The 19,708-nt window shown below is 39.5% G+C and overlaps 1 protein-coding gene across 3 annotated transcripts in view; it reads right to left on the reverse strand.

The window, feature by feature from the left end:
- Window positions 1–10,961: 10,961 nt before the first annotated feature.
- The window catches only part of TMX4 (thioredoxin related transmembrane protein 4), a 37,434-nt gene continuing 28,687 nt past the window's right edge, over window positions 10,962–19,708 (reverse strand). For 2 of the 3 annotated variants that reach the window (XM_025399107.1, XM_025399106.1), the window contains 3 exons: window positions 17,321–17,422; window positions 13,831–13,894; window positions 10,962–12,657 (listed from right to left, as the gene is read on the reverse strand). In XM_025399107.1, coding sequence (XP_025254892.1) covers window positions 12,287–12,657; window positions 13,831–13,894; window positions 17,321–17,422 — 537 coding nt within the window. In that variant the 3' untranslated portion in view covers window positions 10,962–12,286. The remainder of the gene's footprint in view (window positions 12,658–13,830; window positions 13,895–17,320; window positions 17,423–19,708) is intronic. The other variant, XM_025399108.1, reaches the window with a different exon arrangement.

The raw sequence follows: 19,708 nt of genomic DNA on the forward strand, positions 1-19,708 counted from the left end.
GTGTGAGATTTTCTTTTTCTACACCCTCAAGGCTAACTCATTTCTGGGCATGCAAGAAAAACTGAATGGAATTAATGTCACTAACTTGGAAACTGAATATAACATCTTTCACTCAAATGTGAAACTTGCTATAAGTAAATGCTGGGGAAGGAAGAACAATTGTCTTATTTCTGGTTTTAGATCGAAGACCCAAAGATGGTGCTAGTGGAGAGGTAGTCAGCAAAAATATAGTCCACAGAGGTAACAAATTATATCAGCTTTAATTTATAAGTGTTTGACGATTTCCTCCTGGCCTCAGCAAGGAATAGCATAGCTTTCTCCTGTTTCTTCCTTCGTCTGCTCCACCTACCCTTAGACCCTATTATACAAACTCAGAGCAGTCAGGTAAAGAGGAAAGAGGAAAAAGAAAAATAGAAATATTTGTAGTGGAAAAGGTTGAGATTTGCGAAAGGAGAAAAATTGAGGTTTGAAAGGGAAGGAGAAGGAGAAGGAAAAAAGCAAGAGTTTATGCAAAAAGCATGGAAGGGAAAGTTTGTGAGGGAAGAAAATGGAGAATGCGAAAGAAGGTGTTTCTGGCTCCTGGGCTGAGTTTCGTGGGCTACAAATACTGGGCCATGTAGAGTCACGGAATTTAGATGGGTTACATTCTAGACGTGAATCTCCAGGTCTTTGGGTGTATAATGTGATACCCAATTGCACCTTGATTTAAATTATTACCTGAGTCAATAGTGTATACTTGCCATGAAAACCAGACTCTTGGAACAATGGAATAAATAAATAGGAAATTAAGAGTGAGTTCTTATAACTCCAGAAGACCCAAGCAATGTGGTTGAGGCTTTGATACAATAAAAACTGTAATTTGGTAGGGAGGAGGAGGAGATGCATGCTTCCAATTTGAAAATCAGACTTATGAAACAAATATAATGCAGTAAAATTGAGATTATCTTTAAAAGAAAAATATCCCTTGTGAAACTGCAAACTGGATATTCAGTTTAAAGACAGCTTCAGTGGCCCTCTCATTTCTCAAGAACATACATTGCATTCTTAACAGAGGCAGACAGACCGTGTCAGTCCTGCTTGGAGCAGTCAAATCTGCTGCCTGCTCTACTGTGCTGAGCACATTCATTCCAAAGGCATCTGGCTGCTGCCATGGAAGTCAACTTCCACCAGGCTTTGGAACTGTTGCAACAGGCTAATAGCTCCCAGAAACTTGAGAAATTTGTGGAAAATAACAGGCCAAGGAAGGGCCAAATTGAAAAACCTTGAGTTGTGATTTGAGCATTACACTAAAATGTTATAAGATGTGTGGACACAAAAATAAGAAATACAGCACCTACTATCCTACACCAGGGCCGATTTATAAAGTGATAGCTAGAAAAGCTGCTATTCATGTTATAGATGTTTTTGAGAGGATGTACCCATAAGCAGCAAGTGGCTTAAACAATTCCTAAGGTGGAATGTCTGCCAGGAGTGATGGAATGAGGCTTGGCAAATGTCCTGGTTGGAGCAGATGGTTGAGCAAGCCATGATTTTTTGGGTTTTAATCCTAAAGCAAGAGTCATATGACCTCTCATTATTGGTGAAGATGACCTAACCTGACGAGGAAAATGAATGAAATGTAACAGCCTCCAAGACCATATAATGGGGCTCACACTGGAGGCCTTGAACAGATTTAGGGAGCTAGAAGTCATAGTAAAAAACACTCCATCTTTGTTAGTCTTTTCATAAGAGTGAACATAAGCAGGATCCAAATGCCAAGCATGGGCCCACAGAGAGCTCTTCTTGGAGACTGGGCACCAATTTGCCTCCAGGGCAAGCAGGTTTCCTGCAATGAGAGATTTTAAGAACTCAACATGGATGAGTCTACATGAGGATCACCCCAGTCTGCCTAGCCAAACTTGGAGGACTGGACATGATCGGTGTTTATTTCTACCATGGGGAAGAGGAGATCTAGTGGTAGTTTCCACCCTGAGGGTATTTAATACTGAATCATCTTTCCTTACCTGAGGAATGGGGACTGGAGGAGAGGACTAGAGAGTCTCCAAATGGGGAAGGAGGGAGGGAGGGAGAGTGTCATTAAATCCTAAATGTAATATGTTGGCCATCAGGGAGTTCTCCCATTCTCTGCCTCCAGTGTTTGCAGAAAGGACAATGATGAATTTTGGTGGAGGAAGCTAAGCTTGAACTTCTTTGTGAAGTGCCTGACAGGAATTTTGATCTACCCAGTATACACTAGAGAAGTTGGGGGGCAGCTGATGTAAAGTGTAATAGACACATAGGCACAGCTCCTTTTGACACATGGATATTCATGGCCTCCCACCCACCTCCTCCCCAATCAAGGAAAATTCTGGCAATGCCATTTTGGTATTTACTGCTTTCCTGGAGCTCCATGGCTTTATTATGCAGTGAGAAGAATCTTACAAGCAGAGATGGGATAAGAGTGTTAGAAGGGAACTGTGGAGAAAGGAGCTTTCTCTCAGGAGTAAAGACGGAGAAGTAGTAGGTAAGAGGAGAGTGGTTAGGAAAAGAGAACAATTAGTGTTTGCACTTTGGAAACACCCTAGAGAATTTTCAGGCATAAAGACAAAAAGAGGGGAAGTGGAGCACAGGGATAGCTTTGGGGACTAAAAGAGGCAAAGAAAGAAAGAAAAATAAGGAGTCGATTTTCACTTTTGATAGCTAGATTATAGTCCTTTGAATGTAATAGTCCACAATGATAAAGCTTTATGAACCTCGGGATTTATTGAAACTATGGCTTGCTATCTTATAGCAAAAAAAGGTAGAAAACTCGCCATCCAACCTAGGAACTCAACCTCCACCAGTTAACTTCCCCCAGCATTTACACTGACTTCCAGGATTGCATCATCCTGATTTCGGAAGTTGCATAAGCCAAGGCTGAGTTTCAGTGTCTGTGGGGTCTGCTGACTTATGGTTCATCCTTATTCCTAATGTGAGTCCTTCACAGGCCCTCCCATCCTTAGCCATTCCCTGTCTCCTCAGAAGACAAAGTTCTCATAACCATTACTCAGCCTCTCAACACACCCCTTACCCCTACTCCATAACAGTAAATGCCCTCAGGAGAAACACGGCCCCAAACAATAGGATCACATTCCTGACCTTACAATTTCTCCTAGATCTTGGCCTGATATTCTTCATCATCTTGTAAACTTTGATGCCTTCAAGTGTGTAGCTATACATATATTTTAAAATCAGCTTTCCTGGTTATCTTCATTGGGAGGGGTGGTGAAAATTGTCTAGACCTTCATTAGTGGGTGTGGAAGTCTTTTATTATCCCCATTGTAAATATGACGCACAGAGAAGTTGGGTAACTTACTCAAATTCACACCACCGCTGGCAAGTGGCAGATCCCAGAGTCTTCCTGGGATCCAACCCCAGGAAGACATGTTCCAGTGTTTGTGTTCTCAAATATCTGCTCCTTGCTAGGGTAATATATGTTGCTTTCTACAGGAACAAATCTTGGAAAATCCTGAGGAATATATTTCTAACATTTTGGCATTTCTCCCAAAGATTATTAGTAGAATAGTCCAGGGAATGTCTCACAATCAAAATATTCAAAGGACCAGCTAAGAACTAGAAACTCTCTATAAGTCTGTGAATAGTGGAAGGAATAAGCAACACATTGAGTATTTATGCAATGAAATACTACACACCAATAAAAAGAATTGAACTACAGATACGTGCAAGATGGATGAACCTAAAATACATTATTTTGAGGGAAAAAAAAGTGCCTAATTCTTTTGTGTTATGTGTTACGTGCTTATTTTTCTTTTAATCTAAAGTTTCTATTTAATAATTTTATCCCAAGGGTTTAAGCAAGTCTCACCTTGCTATCTGATAGTTTCCTTGTGTGATATGTAATTTTGAATTATGAGTTTAAGTGAGACTTTATCTATCGGAATCTTTAAGCCAGACTGAGGGTGTTTTCAAGGGCAGCTCTACATATCCATTCCCGCCTCCCCCGCCCCACCATATGCACATCCCGCCAACCCCATTAGCCCTTTTATGAGAATTGTTTTGGTTTAGGTCCTTTTGAGACTATGAAGCTACTGTAAATTCAAACTCCAAGTTGTGTGAGGTCAGACCATTGATTGTGATTTCTTAGGGAAGTCTATTATTTTTCAACACATAGACCAGGCTAAGACAGAAAAGGTTTCTTGAAGTGTCTATGTTCTAGTGAGATTTTTTATTTCACCAAGGATGTAGCTGGGAATTTTATGTAGTATCAGTTCCAGCTTTCTAACTTGGCTATAGTCAAGGCTTTGCATCCTATACCTACATGGACAATAAAATGTACTCTCTCTGGTTACCTAAGGGAGCTGCTGCTCTCTCCACCACCACTGGTGGCAGTTCCGATATCAGGTCATATTTATTGACATCTTGATTTTTGGCTTTGTGAATTTTTCTTACTCTCTTTTGAGCTCAGTTCTATCTTTAAAACGATACTGGTTGTATTTTAGTCAGCATTTCTAGTTTTTGTAGTGCGATGGTTTTCAAATAATCTATTTCACAATATCACTTTTCAAGTAAGTTTGAAAATGCTAGAAACTAAACTTATCCTTGGAGATTCACATGATCAGCCTATTAAAGGTCACCAATTTAAATATTACTCAATCATAAAACCCTTTTTGGTATATTATACACAAAGGCCTCCCTGACTTGGGTTTGGCCATAAATCACCACTTCATTTACATATTATGAATGAGGCAGTTGTCCCCCTCCGCCGCTAAGAATAATCACGGGCTGCTTTTTGAAGTCACTATCTTTTTTTTTTTTTTAAACATAGGGTCTTGCTCTGTCATCCAGACTGGTGTGGAGAGGCATAATCACTGCTCACTGCAGCCTCAACCTCCCCAGGCTCAGGCAATCCTCCCTCCTCAGCTTCTCAAGTAGCTGGGACTTCAGGCAGGCACCACCATGCCCGGCTAATTTTTGTATCCCTTGTAGAGACGGAGTTTCGTCATGTTGCCCAGGCTGGTCTCGCACTCCTGAGCTTAAACGATCCACCCACCTCGGCCTTCCAAAGTGCTGGGATCACAGGCGTGAGCCACTGTGCCCAGCCTACTGATTGGGATATCAAAGATATTGAAATGAGAAAAAGCTCATGGAAAGATTAGTAAGAAACTGTGCCTCCATCACTCCCGCATAAGAAAATGAGGGCAAGAATCTACCACGATGGCTTAGTGAAGACATTCTCCTTGAGATCAGTGCTAACCTCTGTTTCCACACACGTTGCTTAAAGGTTGCTTGTGTGTGCCCAAGGGGTCCCACACCCACCTCAGCCTCCGCAGCCCCAGATGTAGCCCTCCTGGTCACACATACCATCTACACCCTCAGCCCAGGTCAGGTTCCTTTTTATAAACTCATATAGCATTTGTTAACTTTTCCACTTGTAACTTGTTTCCTGCTAATATTCACCTTCCCAAGTAAAATACAAACTCCATGAAATGACAACTTTCAGTTTGAAAACTCTGGTAGCTTGAAGAGCCACGGTGGTCAAGTCCAGCAGGAAGATCGCCAGCACTGAGACCATAGGTACTCTGTCCTCTCCTGCCATATGTGCATTTATACTATGTCCCAGGAGCTTACTCTATAGAAGGTCCTAGGCTTACAAAGGGGAGCAAGAAAAAGTCATTGTGGCACGAGATCGCTAGCTCTCAAGTTCCCTTTGTTCTTAAGCACACAGCAAGATTACACATCTCAGTCTTCCTTTCAGTTAGGCATGACCCTGTGACTAAGTTCTCTCACAGGAAATGTGAACATAAATGACACATGCGTGGCAGCCTCGCTTTAAAATCTCTCAGCAATGTTCCTCCATCTCTTACTCCTGACTCACTGGGATGGAAATGATCACAGCCACCTTAGCAGTCACGTTTTGTTGTTGTTGTTGTTTGTTTTAACACGGAGTCTCGCACTGTCGCAGAGGCTGGAGTGCAATGGCATGATCTCGGCTCACTGCAACCTCCGCCTCCCGAGTTCAAGCAATTCTCCTGCCTCAGCCTCCTGAGTAGCTGGGATTATAGGTACCTGCCACTACGGCTGGCTAATTTTTGTATTTTTAGTAGAGATAGGGTTTCACCACGTTACTAAGGCTGGTCTCGAACTCCTGACCTCAGGTGATCCACCTGCCTCGGCCTCCCAAAGTATTGGGATTACAGGTGTGAGCCACCATGCCCAGCCCAGCAGCCACATGTTAAACGGCAAAGCCTCCCTTGACCTTGAGGCCCAGAAAAACCTGCATAGGACAGAGCCTGCCTGGGATGCCTGGCCTCTGTGAATCAGTAATACAATTCTTGTTCTTAAAGCCCCCGAGATTTGGGGGATCTGTTAGTATAGCCTGGGCTACTGTAACACAGTTATCAATATCAAGAAGCTCACATGTTCTAAGAAAGAATTTCTATTATTGTGAAATATGTTCCAAAGAGCATTCAAGACTAGAGCAAAGCAGGAGGTTAAATTTGTAATTCAGTGTTGCTGGCTTGAAAGCTGCAAGTTTTGCTATAGGCAAGGATGAATAACCAAAGTCATCTAGGCAGACAGCATGAGACATTTTTCTCTGTACAGGCAAATAAGCATTCTGAGCCAGTATCTCTGAGGGAGGGCCTTGGTGGTATGCAGGTTTAATAACTGTCTTCTCACTACACACATCCCCCACCATCTTCCAGAAGACCAAAATCAAATCTCCATTGTTTCAGTCTCTGAGGGGGTTTCAAGGACTCACCTTACCTCCTTGATGTTTTTCCACTATAGTGGTGGTGAGCGTTAGGCGTAGAAGGGAGTTTTCTGAAAGCCCCAAGGACAAGGCCAATCCATAGTGTCTTGGGGGATTAGTAGCATCCTTTGCCATCTGGCTACCCCAAGACCTCAGGATAGAGGGAGACCCCAGAGGTTTCTGAAGGCAACACAGTGGCTGGAAGGGCCTTGGATCTTTGGACCCAGTCTTGGTTTTGTGCACTTTCCAGAGCAACTAAAAGGTACGTGGTCTGAGTTTCACCGAGTCAGGAACGGAGAGAGAGAGAGAATGAATGAACAGACTAGATGGAGGATGGACACGAAGGAAAATTTTTTTTAACAAATTAATATTTTTTGCTGCCTAGGCAAATGGTTTTTGTGAAAACACTTGTATGAAAAGCAATACACCATTTGTTTTTACTTATTAATCACTATCATTAGGTTTTGATGCAAATGGGAATTTACAATAAAATGAAACAAATAGGATCGGGGATTATATACAATACTGTGATCAAGTGATTTGTGATTCAGGCAATGTACTACTTGAAACACGTATCTGGATTTCTTTTTTTTTTTTTTTTTTTTTTTTTTGAGACAGAGTCTCGCTCTGTCGCCCAGGCTGGAGTGCAGTGGCGCGATCTCGGCTCACTGCAAGCTCCGCCTCCCGGGTTCACGCCATTCTCCTGCCTCAGCCTCCCGAGTAGCTGGGACTACAGGCGCCCACAACCGCGCCCGGCTAATTTTTTGTATTTTTAGTAGAGACGGGGTTTCACCGTGGTCTCGATCTCCTGACCTTGTGATCCGCCCGCCTCGGCCTCCCAAAGTGCTGGGATTACAGGCGTGAGCCACCGCGCCCGGCCACGTATCTGGATTTCTCATTCCAATTGCTGCAGATGCTATTTAAGGAAGCAAAAAATACAGAAAGAAAAATAATTAGGTTCATTAGGCTAAGACTAATACAAATAATATAAACAACACATTTATAACATACCGCATTGCAAATAAGCAATGTTTTTAGTATAAAAATTGCATTTCCACAAACAGGCTAATAACAAATATGATTAAACTACTTCAGAAACACGTCAAAGTTGTATGAGTCACACATATATAGCGTCACAGTCTACATAAAGCTTTACTGAGAATAAGCCATGTGAAGGCCATGTCCTGGGCTGAAGCGATCAAAGGGCTTTTCAACTGAAGCTCTTGCTTCCGGAAAGCTGTTCAAAAAGCTGCCCTATCAGGTTCAGCAGGCTTGATGACTCCAAATTTGGCTTTTTAAGACAAGCTAAAATCTCCTCCAGAGAATCAAAGTGTAGGACTGAGGTAAAGAGATATTACACAAGAAGGAACTTTTCTGTTGGCATAAGAGATTTGAACGAATTCTTCCAAAAATGCTGGTACATCTGACAGGATGGGTCAACCACATATTTATAATTTAACTGACAGAAGTAACACTGCAACACCAAGATGAAAGACAGATAGCCTATTGACACGAGCAAGACAACCAATCTCCCTCTTCTTTCTCTCACTTCATACTAAAGATTTTATGCTGAAATCTCCGGTTTACCCTATCTTTTCCACCTTTTCTTAATATTTATTTTTCTCTGGACTTTTAATGTTTCCATCCTATAAAACAACATACCAGCTCCACTACTGATACATTTGGTAATAAAAAGTCACATGGTAAGTACTTGCCTTAAAAATGACTTTTATCATCTACCCCATAGGTGTTTTTACAGGATGCAGGTTCTGTAGACTGACATATTCCCAAATCATATCAGGATATCACAGCTGTCAACAAGGAATTTTGGCCATAAAAAGTCAAATTTTGGCTTTTTCCACGATCAAAAGCCAACTCAGCTGAAGCTTATCTATTTTCTACTATAGTAGTTATTTTGAATGTATACAGTTAAAGAGGCCTGTGGCTAACAGACAGGGATTCTATGCACAAGATGAGCTTGTTAAGTATGTGCCCATGCAGTGCAAGGCCCTGTGAACCCAACAGGCCCGCACCTCATCCCATCCAATGACTATACTTCAAAGGGAAAGAAAGATGTGGATTGCCTGTATGGTGCTTCAGTATGAGATCTCTGAGCAAGCTGGGTTGGTTTAGCAGATCTAGCAAGAGATAAATAATAAGAGAAACCAACATAAAGGTAATCAGAAGTTTCAAACTTTCCTTTTCATTGAGGAAGAGGGACCCTGCTCCAACTCCCCAAACATAAAGCACTGCACATTCCCATTCCAAAACCAGTTACCTGCATTGCATTCACCTAATTTTAATTTACATAAAATACCATTCTGTGACTAAATAACTGGTATTGCAATAGAGGGAAGCATGATTTTAATTTTTTTTTTTAGATTTTAAAAATCAAAATCATGTTTCCATGCACTTGAGTTCTGGATCAAATATATTATCTACAGAAAAAACCCACAAACTCTTATAGAAATGTTCATATAATTTTAAGCTTAAATTATTTTAGGTTGACTTTTCTTCTTTAGTTTTACATTCATTAAGTATTGAAAACAAACCTAAAATATTCAAGTGGAAAGACATTAAATTAGTTATACTTATCACGTCACTTGGGAAAAAACCCATCTTTGCCACAATGTTAAAAAAGGGAAAATCAGGAAAAATGGTTCCCATAGATATTTAAAGTTTTAGTGGGTCCTCTTCTCCAAGATGTTTTTCTCCTCACCCTTCAATTTTTTTTTTTAAAGTACTGCTGAGCAAGAAAATACATTTTCTGCCAGGCGTGGTGGCTCACGCCTGTAATCCCAGCATTTTGGGAGGCTGAGGCGGGTGGATCACCTGAGGTCAGGAGTTCAAGACCAGTCTGACCAACATGGCAAAACCCCATCTCTATTAAAAATACAAGATTAGCCAGGCACAGTGGTGCATGCCTGTAATCCCAGCTACCTGGGAGGCTGGGGCAGGAGAATCCCTTGAACTAGGGAGGCGGAGGTTGCAGTAAGCCAAGATTGTGCCATTGCAGCCTAGGCAACAAGAGTGAAACTCCATCTCAAAAAAAAAAAAAAAGAAAGAAAACATATTTTTCTTATTATATAATTAGATATTGGTCAAATATCCCTTATCCAAAATGTGTGGGACCAGAAGTGTTTCAAATATTTTTGGATTTGGGGATTTTTGTATATATATAAGGAGGTATCTTGTGAGTACACCCAAGTCTAAACACAAAATTCATTTATTTTTTATATACACCTTATATAACACAGCTTGAAGGTAATTTTAACCAATATTTTTAAGAATCTTGTGCATGGAACAAAGTTTTGATTGCACTGTGACTGCCACCTGTCAAATGAGGTCAGGTGTAAAGTTTTCTACTTCTGACAAAATGTTGAAACTCAAAAAGTTTAAGATTTTGGAGCATTTGGGGTTTTGGATTGTTGGATCAGGAATGTTCAACCTGTACTATTTGGGGTTCAGTTGGAAACTGGCTTTACATTTTTAAAAGCCAGTGTAGACTGTATTTCTGCCCTTCCTCCCCTCTAGTCAAATACTCCACTAAAAAAATGAATATTTCAGTTTGAGGGGGAGGCATTATATAGAAAAGCCAAACTATAAAATCATTCTTATTCCATAATACCTCTGAACCTGAGTTTACTGTTCTTTGAACACTCTGTTTCAGCTAATTATAAGAGAAAGAAATCCAGTGACACGAGGGCAGGCAGGCCCTGCTCTGCTCTGATCCAGAAAAGCTTCCTGATGTCAGGGAGATGGAACTGCCACCATCAGAACCATGGCACTTTGGGTGAAGGTGTGTCAGCGACCAAGGGGGCAGGAAATGGGCAGTGACTAAGGCGGCAGGAAATAGGCAGGCACATGGTAAGGTTCTCCCAGCCCATCAGCCCAGTGATGGCCTTGAACTTGAAGCTGCACTACTGTCTGAAAAGCACAGTTACTGGTGACTCTTAACAAACTTCACCATACTGGGGAAGACGACTGTCAAGTAACTGAATTGGAAAGATGAAAAAGAGCCATCTCTAAAAATTGATGCTGTCAGAACCACCACCTCCTTTGTGCAAGTCTTGCAACATCCTCATTCAACCACTGGAGGGCAGAGTTTCAGAACCTCCCCCACAGTGAGCTCCGCGCTCGCAGTTAATACAAGGAAAGGGTTATCTAAACAGCCAGATAGAAACATACTGCATGTTCCTTTCTAAAGATGACAGAAACTTTTAGAATTTCTTAAACCTGTACTCATTATTCTGCCTGGATCCAAGGGGCATAGAATCAACTTTAGGCATCTTTCATATGCTTGGAATCTAATTTCATGAATTTATTCTAACACATAAATCAGGTAAGAGAGAAGTAGATGGATAGATTTTTTTCAAAAGAAATTAGCCTCCCTGGGTACTTAAAGTAGACTGAGTATTGAGAGATTTACAAAGATATAATCTTTGGAAGATTACAGAAGATGGAAACAAAATCAAATCTTTCACTTTCAGGTACTGGAATTCATTAATTCTTTCACCAAAAGCACATCACCGAACGAAAATCAGAAGTGGTTTTTTAGTTATTATTACAGTAGTTCAAGACCCAGGGAACACCTTGAGATGAAAACAAAACAAAACAATATTCAACTTTTCTTCACAAGACTACTTTGTACTGGCAAGACTTAGAGGACTTCTGGCTTGAAAAATATTGCTAAGAAAACTTAACAACAACTACTACTACTATATTTTGGACAAAACAATTTTTTTTTAATCTGTCTTGTAAAATCCTTACTTCCTTTTGAGTCTCTGATGGCTACATTTCATTTGAGATGTTTGGCAGTCACGGCTTCATGGGTTATGGATACTGATTATCTAAACGCTTAGGTCAGAATAAACAAACACAGTTCATGTAAACCTGGCTGCTACTGGAGTCCTCTGACCAAGAGATAATTGTGAAGAGTGTGGAGAGCCTGAATGCCCATGGTGGAAAAGATGGAAAAATTATAGGTAAGAAATAAAACACAAGAGATTCAGACAGCTGGGATGACTTCTGAGCTGCTCTCTATACCTAAGACCCTTTCAATTTCTAGCTGTAAAAGATTTTTCATGCACTGTGGTGCCAGATGTTTCTTGCAATTTGAGAAAAATAAATACTTTACACAAGAAAAGGAAGCAAGGCTTCTACGCTACACTTTTGAGGATGCTCAGGAGCCAAGGCTCCTGCTTGGCTTTCATTTCACAGGGCCTGCAGCCTTGTCTCTAGAAGGTGCTAATTAGGGCTGGAAGTGGCCTCCTCTGGTCAAGACTCTCTGACCCCCAAGTAAATGAACTTGTTACCATCCCAGTCCTCAAACAGATCCCAACATTACGTTTGTTTTTCTATATCCTGATTGTCACACCTGAAAGACTCTCCTTAGTATACACGAGGTTTACTGCCATGAGACCAAATGACTAGAGAGCATCTTTTAAGAGAGAAGCTTGCTCATTCAGGAAAAATTAAGGATTTGGTACAAACTGCAGGCCAGAGGAAAGCTGACATATTGTTTTGGTGTGTATTCTTGAAAACGTGTCATTAAATCTACAGTCCCTTGTCAGCATGCTGACTTTTACGCTGCCTCAAGGAGTCTTCCACCACCTCTGTGTCAGCTGGACAGGGCTTCTCAGAGATGCCTTCTTCAGCCTCCTCAGGCTCTACTTCCTCCCGGGTCACACTGTCCTCTCCTGGGGGCCCCTGGTCATTGGCCTCACTTCTCTCCTCATCCACACCAGCAGCCAGGTTGTCCTCCTCCTCTTCTTCCTCTGCTTCATCCTCGTCGCCAAGATCTTCTTTCTCTTCTTCATCATCTACAAGGCTGTCTTTGTTTTCTTCTTCATTTGAATCATCTTTTTCCTCCTCTGCATCCTGCAACTGTTCAGCCCTATGAGCCTCCTCTGACCTCCCATTCTGCTCTGTGGAGGGAAGAAAGAGGAGTATCCTCTGAATAAACAATGGTAATTCAGTAATCAATTGAGTGTGTTTAGCTGTGAAATAAAAATAGAGGGTAAGTGACAGTTTTTTCTATCTTGAAGCTATGGTCACAGAGGACAGATTCTCTGGTTGGCATCCTAGCCCCATTTAGGGCTTCTCCATCTGTCTCTGGAGATTTCATGGACCATAATGACTTCAGCAGCGCATGTGGGCAGCAAGGGCAAAATGTCCTTTACGCTCTGTATATTGTGTCTTGTAGAAAGCTCAGTGACTCTATCGGTCATGGTGATTGGTTCAGAGACGTGACAAGCTAAGCCACTCAAAGTACTCCCCAGGAGTTCTGGGTCAGAGTCAGGAGAAAAAGCCTCTTTTTCTTCGGGGATTTTTAAACAGAGAAAGTGTGCAAGGACTGTCAACAGCTCTTATGAATAAGCCACACAGAAAGAGAAACCTAACATCACTCGGGCCATGCTTGAAGCTAGAATGTCCCTGGGCTTTTCAGTTATGTGAGCTAATAAATTTTCATTTGTTTTCCTAAAATGTTTGATATTGGGTTTCTATTACTTTTAAGAATTCTAAGAATCATATTTTCAAATTATCTATGGAAGTCTCAAAGCCTCAAAAACTTCAAGAACTAAAAAGAAACATGAGCTTATTAAAACTCCCACATAAAATTCAACAATTACAAAGTCTCATGAACATCTTTATGCAGTCTCAGAAATAGTCTGGAATAAAGACATGCAAATCCAGGGGCACCCGGCCCCAGAAGAAGTGTGCAGCAGTGCAATGATTTGGGAAAACTGCTTTTAAAGGACTTAGGAGAGTTACTAGCACACAGCAGACTCAATATATATTGAGTTTCCCTTCTTCCCTTCTAGTTCTAGTTAGAATAAAGGAAAATATGATCCTGATTAATGAAGTGCACACACTTAAAAAGAAAAAGCAATTGCCAAAATGAAATATTTCCTAATTTAAGAAAGGGAGAAAAATAATTTTTGTTCAAATCTACCTAGAAAACATATTTTAAGAAATCTGGTAGTGATGATTTGCTCACCTAGTAAATCACAGAGAAAACCCACTATCTATATGAGCACAAAAAGGCACACCACAGAATTCCAAAAACACTCTAGATCACAGGAGCTTATGGTACTTACCAGAACGCTCAGATAAATGCCTTGGAAGTGGCACACAGAAACATTCTGATATTACCACCAAGACCTGGAGGGAAAAAAGTGATTTTACAGTGAATAGATAGGACATTTATTACCAAAGGGCCTCAAAATTAGGCCTTGCTTCTATAATCAGATATTCTTAGACTAATAATTAGCAGCCAGTCAAAAGTCTTCACAAGAGACAAGGATATAATTAAGAATTTCCTACTTTTCAAATGTGATATAATACAGGAAAATATGAATTTAGAAAGTGGTCACAAAGCCAAAAGTCTACAGAGAACCCACTATAAATAGATGAACCAAGCAGGTGTAAGAAGACAGACACTATGAATCAAGTCTTTTTAAATACACTATTCTGGACAACCAAACCACTCTTTATATAGGCTGCCCCTCACCAATGGGTAACCCGTGATTGAGTGGAAGAACATTTCACAAATATTACAGCCAGCTGTGGGTGGGGAAGGACTGAGGATGACTTTGAAGGAGGGGGTGTTTAATGCCCTGGGCAGTCAGGAGAGAACAGCAGCACCGCCTGGCTGCTCTAAGCTAAACCAAGTTGGATTTCCATGGGGGGATCTTGGATCCAGAGAAAGCCCTGAATGCCAAACTGAGGAGACCCAGGAGGTGGGGCAATGAGTTGCAGGAAGGCTTGGTGGGTTGGGGAACAATAAGCTCTAAGCCATTAAATCAATTTGAACAACAACGAGAAAAAAACATTCATTCTGAAATGATTCCAGTTTGAAAACCTTACCTTTTAATGTGATAGTTGTATGTTTACTGGCTATTCCAGGACACATTTTTTTTCTGACTTTTCTTTTTTATTTATAATTGACACACAGTAACTATATATACGGATGGGGTACAATGTGATGTTTCAATGCATGGATATACAGTATAATGATCAAATCAGGTTAATTACCATATCCAGCACCTTAATTTATCCTACTCTTCTATTCTGGAAAATTGTACATTCAACAATTTTATCTCAGGTTTAGTCTATCTAACTTAGTCATTTAATTTTGACTCAGTTGGTGAGGTTACCAAAAAAAAAAAAAATTAGATCCTAGCTTCCCAACAGACATGTCATCCTTCAAGGAGTCTGGGCCATTCAGAGCCAGCCTCGGGCAGCTTTGACCCTCAGTATACCTTTACCCTGGCATGCTACATAAATATTCCCTATGTGGCTAAGATATGAAAACAATTGAGAAACACTTCTGTATCATCCTAGAAGTTAACAAAAATGTCATTCTGGAATAGATGATTTAAAATGGGATAAGAATGCAGCTGTTTCAAATTGTATAACTCTCACAAAAAAGTTGAAAGTACATAAGAAATTAAACGTTACTAAAGGCAAAAATTCTAGCAGTTGTGTGTTTACTTTAATATACTTAACAGTTATAGAAAAGGCATTGTATGTGTGTGTGTATATATATATAGAGAGAGAGGGTTTTTTTTTTTTTTTTTTTTGGAGACAGGGTCTAGTTCTGTCACCCAGGCTGGAGTATAGTGGCAAGATTATGGCTCACAGCAGCCTCGAACTCCTGGGCTCAAGTGATCCTCCCACCTCAGCCTCCCAAGTAGCTGGGCCTACAGGTGTGTGCCACCATGCAAGGCTAATTTTTGTATTTTTTGTAGAGACAGGGTTTTACCATGTTGCCCAGGCTGGTCTCAAACTCCTGGGCTCAAATGATCCACCTGCCTCGGGCTCCCAGAGTGTCAGGATTACAGGCCTCAGCCACTGTGCCCAGCCTAAAACAGGCACTTTGAACACAGATACGTGTTTGTTATTTTTTGGAAACTTATTAACAATTAATGTATGAATCTTTTTAAATTTATGATTCGTATGCTTTGAAATTATTATTATTTTGTTAAAAAAGTTAATAATATTTTGTTAAAGTTATTTTCTTATTAAGGAAGGGTAGTCTATCTCACTTAATCACTCGAACAGGCTAGAATCACTCTCTCCTTACTTCAGGCCAAGCCTCCAATAACCTTTCTGCACTGATTATCTGAATCTAGGTTTCCAAAGGAATCCAAGGTGTAGGCAGGCAGGCCTGACTCAATTTCATGGACTTGAAGTCAACATCGAAAATAATATTCTAAAACTCTAAGCATTTTCAGTAGTCTCCCAACAAGTTCACACACAACCTACATTCCCTATAACTCCATCATTGACTCGCCTGGGACCTCATACCGTTCCCCCTACAAGAACCTCACACTACGGTAGCCCCAAAACACACTGCTAGAAAAATCTAGCATCAGACGACAGATGGGAGAAGCACAGACAGTCACATTCTATTTATATCCAGTGTTGAATCCCTTTAGACGAGAGCAATGGGGACATGTTAATTAGCAAAAAGATTAATGCAACAGAACAGAACATACCCAGGACCTAATGAAGGACATATACAGATATCTAAGTAAGCCCCATTCCTATCCCTGAAGTTAACATCAGGAGCCAAGTTTCAAAGATAAGCCAGGATATGTATTAAGCATGTTCATGGAAAAGTCAAATCGAGCCTCTTTGGCCTCTTGGAGTTATCACTTACTATAAGTAAATTGTTAACATTTTAAGCTTATTTTTAAAAAGAACTTGCTGAAGAGTCAAAATTCATTATAAAATATAAGGATAGACTTTAAGATAATCTTACCTTGAAGTCTGTTCTTTGACATAAATTTTTAGTAATGGTCAATTATTCCCATTATAGTGTTTAGGAACTATGTGATTAGTATACAGTATAAAGGATTTTTAAAATTTTTTGGTTTAGTTAGGGTTTAAAATGCAGTCAAACTAATCAAGATTAGGTTAAGAGAAAGAAAAAAATAATAAAAAGTACAACATGCTAAACATTTATAGTTGCCTATATAGTTAGATAAATCAATTTATTATTCAACTCTTGCCTGAAATACCTGGGGAGAAAATACACAGATAAATACTGCATACTGATTTTCATGCCCAAAGAATAACTGTGTTGTTTTAACTACATTATCTATCTCAGGAAAACCAGAGTGTATGCATAAGCAGCTAGTCAGGATTAGTTTAACTGGAGGATAAGAACAACAACAACAAAAATCTTGCATCTACCCAAGGAACAAATTCAAAACATTGGCCTTATCACTACAGTGTTCTAATTAAGTAGGCAACGTGTGAAATCACAGCTGACTCAGCTGTCGTAGAAACTATCAATTCAAGTACGGTCTCTCTCTTTTTTTTTAATCACTGTCTATAGTCTATGCAGTACACATCTTCAAAATACTTAAAGGATAAGATTAGAAGATAAGAATTTAATAAATTTTCTATTATATCTCACATTACCATTGAAAGCAGTCTCAAACAAGCAAATGCTATTTAACTACTTAGATTACACAAAATACTATTTTTTATGTGCTTTTTCTTTCTTGGTTGCCTTTTACTTGTACATGAAATCCATTTTGCCTTAAAGATAGAAAAAGGTTTGGTATTATCTCTTACCAGACCCATAAAAAGGCCAAAAACCAAGGTGGCTATGACGAAAAAGACATAAGAACACCAAGCAGGAATTCCAAGGGTCACTGTGAAATAGTTGTGAAGATGCTGGAATCAGAAGAAAAAAAAATATTAATTTTTAAGAGAACCAAAAATATTTCAATCTCCTTCTCTAGCTGTTGTTTTTACATACATAGGTTTATATATCTAAATGATTCTTAAAGAACAAGTCAATTTTATAATATTGGGAAACACAGTAGTAATCAAAGTCATTACTAAAAAAAAAGTTATACCTGCTTAGAGGTCATAATCTGGATAGAATTCTGGTAGAATCATTGTGATAGTCCTTTCTTCCACCATGATGGATGCTTTTGGCCCTCCTCCCCTAATAATTATATACATCTCAATGTTTACTTATAATAGGGCATTCATTAAAAAATTAAACTGTTTGGGCCTCTGACTTTTTAGTAAAACTAAATTATGACTTACAGAACGTCAACCATTTAAAATGTCTCCATACCTCTTTTTTCTAATCAGACTCTCATTGCTCTACACCTATTCATCCTTTCAAAGTTTAGTAAATTACCAGAAAACATAAAATGTAACAGTAGACAGAAGAATCAGTTTTTCTGGTTAATTTATTATGAGTAAATGAGATTCCAGCAGTCTTTGAATAGAGTGTACATCCCTTCATGCTTACTGTTCCCTAAGACTCTATTTGACGACAAACACTCTAAAAATAAGGGACATAATCATAGCTAGAAATTATTTACATGCTAAATCATACAGAAATTAACAGATACGAACTTGCTATTTCAAAGTCAAAACATCAAAGTCTACTTAGATGTAGAGTTGCAGGAGCCATGCTTCCTCACAATGACTCAGTCTTTGGTTTAAGACTCTGACAGCTTCAAAAATGGCCATTAACTAAAATTCAAGCACAGGATGATATGGCTCCAAATATCATCAGCAAGCAAGGTAATGACAATGACTTGCCTAGAACCAGTAAGGTTGATGAAAATGAGTCCAAGTTTCTATTTTAATTTCCTATTTCTCAAAATCTAAATCACTCCCATTGGTTTCTTAGCTTACGTCAATGCAATTAATTAACATATTTTATTCTGGCTTAATTTGGAATGATAAATAAACAAGGAAAAAAGCTTGTAAACTGATTTAGCATAATCTGAAATATCTCTCTACAATTTCTTATTCAGCAGAAGAGATAGAGCTAAAGACTCAGCAAGTATTTTAAACACTGACACATGGAATCAAAGTGTTCAATCAGTATTTGTTGAATAAGGAAAAGATGCATCAAATGCCTGAGCTATTTATTTATAGGAAAGGCAAACACACTCTCAAACTGTAAAGCTGGCATCTGTCCTCTGTTGATGGCACTTGTCATCAGTGTGTGTTTAACCAGGACAACTGCTTATTAAGAGTAACTTGGCTGGACGCGGTGGGTGACTTACGCCTGTAATCCCAGCACTTTGGGAGGCTGAGGTGGGCGGATCACGAGGTCAGGAGTTCGAGACCAGCCTGACCAATATGGTGAAACCCTGTCTCCACTAAAAATACAAAAATTAGCTGGCCATAGTGGTATGTGCCTGTAATCCTAGCTACTCAGGGGACTGAGGCAGGAGAATCGCTTGAACCCAGAAGGCGGAGGTTGCAGTGGGCTGAGACTGTACCACTGCACTACAGCCTGGGCGACAGAGCAAGACTTCATCTCGGAAAAAAAAAAAAAAAAGATAACTTAGCATTTTACAACTCAGCAAGCAAAAGGCATATTTCAGATATCAAAACATCGTTTCATTCAAACTCTTTTCAATGGAAGTTTTAAAATTTACTGTATAGCTTCCTACTTTAGAAAATACTATGTATTAAACTTATGCTTTTCTCGGGGGACTCAGTATTATCAAGATTAAACCCTAAAATGTGCCAAAGAATTAGAAGATGGTCAAAGTCAATCTGCCTCTGTGCCAACCCATGAATGTATTCTAGAACTTGCTTTATAAGTATCTGCTGATTTATCTTACTCATATGGTTAGGAAAAATAATGTGCAGTTTTAAGTCCTTCTATACAGTATCTCATGCCCTTTCTGCAAAATAAATGATTAATGCAACTCTCAAGAAACTTTCTACATTACTTTTTAATTTCATTAAATCATTTGCTTTTGAAGCATTGCATTCTGACTCAAACACTTAGTACTTTCAAAACATCCTCTTATTTTAATAAGCTGCACTTCAGTTTTCTTGTATCAACTTCCTTTTTAAAGGGATTTGAATTTCTTGGAGAAACTGCCATCTTCTGGTCTTTTAGGTCATTATTAGTAACGATTCATTAATCAGGTTGTACTTTCACAAGTACAGATATAAATATTTACCTGTTTACTT

Source organism: Theropithecus gelada, chromosome 10, assembly GCF_003255815.1.
Source record: "Theropithecus gelada isolate Dixy chromosome 10, Tgel_1.0, whole genome shotgun sequence".
In the NCBI taxonomy this organism is placed as follows: Eukaryota; Metazoa; Chordata; class Mammalia; order Primates; family Cercopithecidae; genus Theropithecus; species Theropithecus gelada.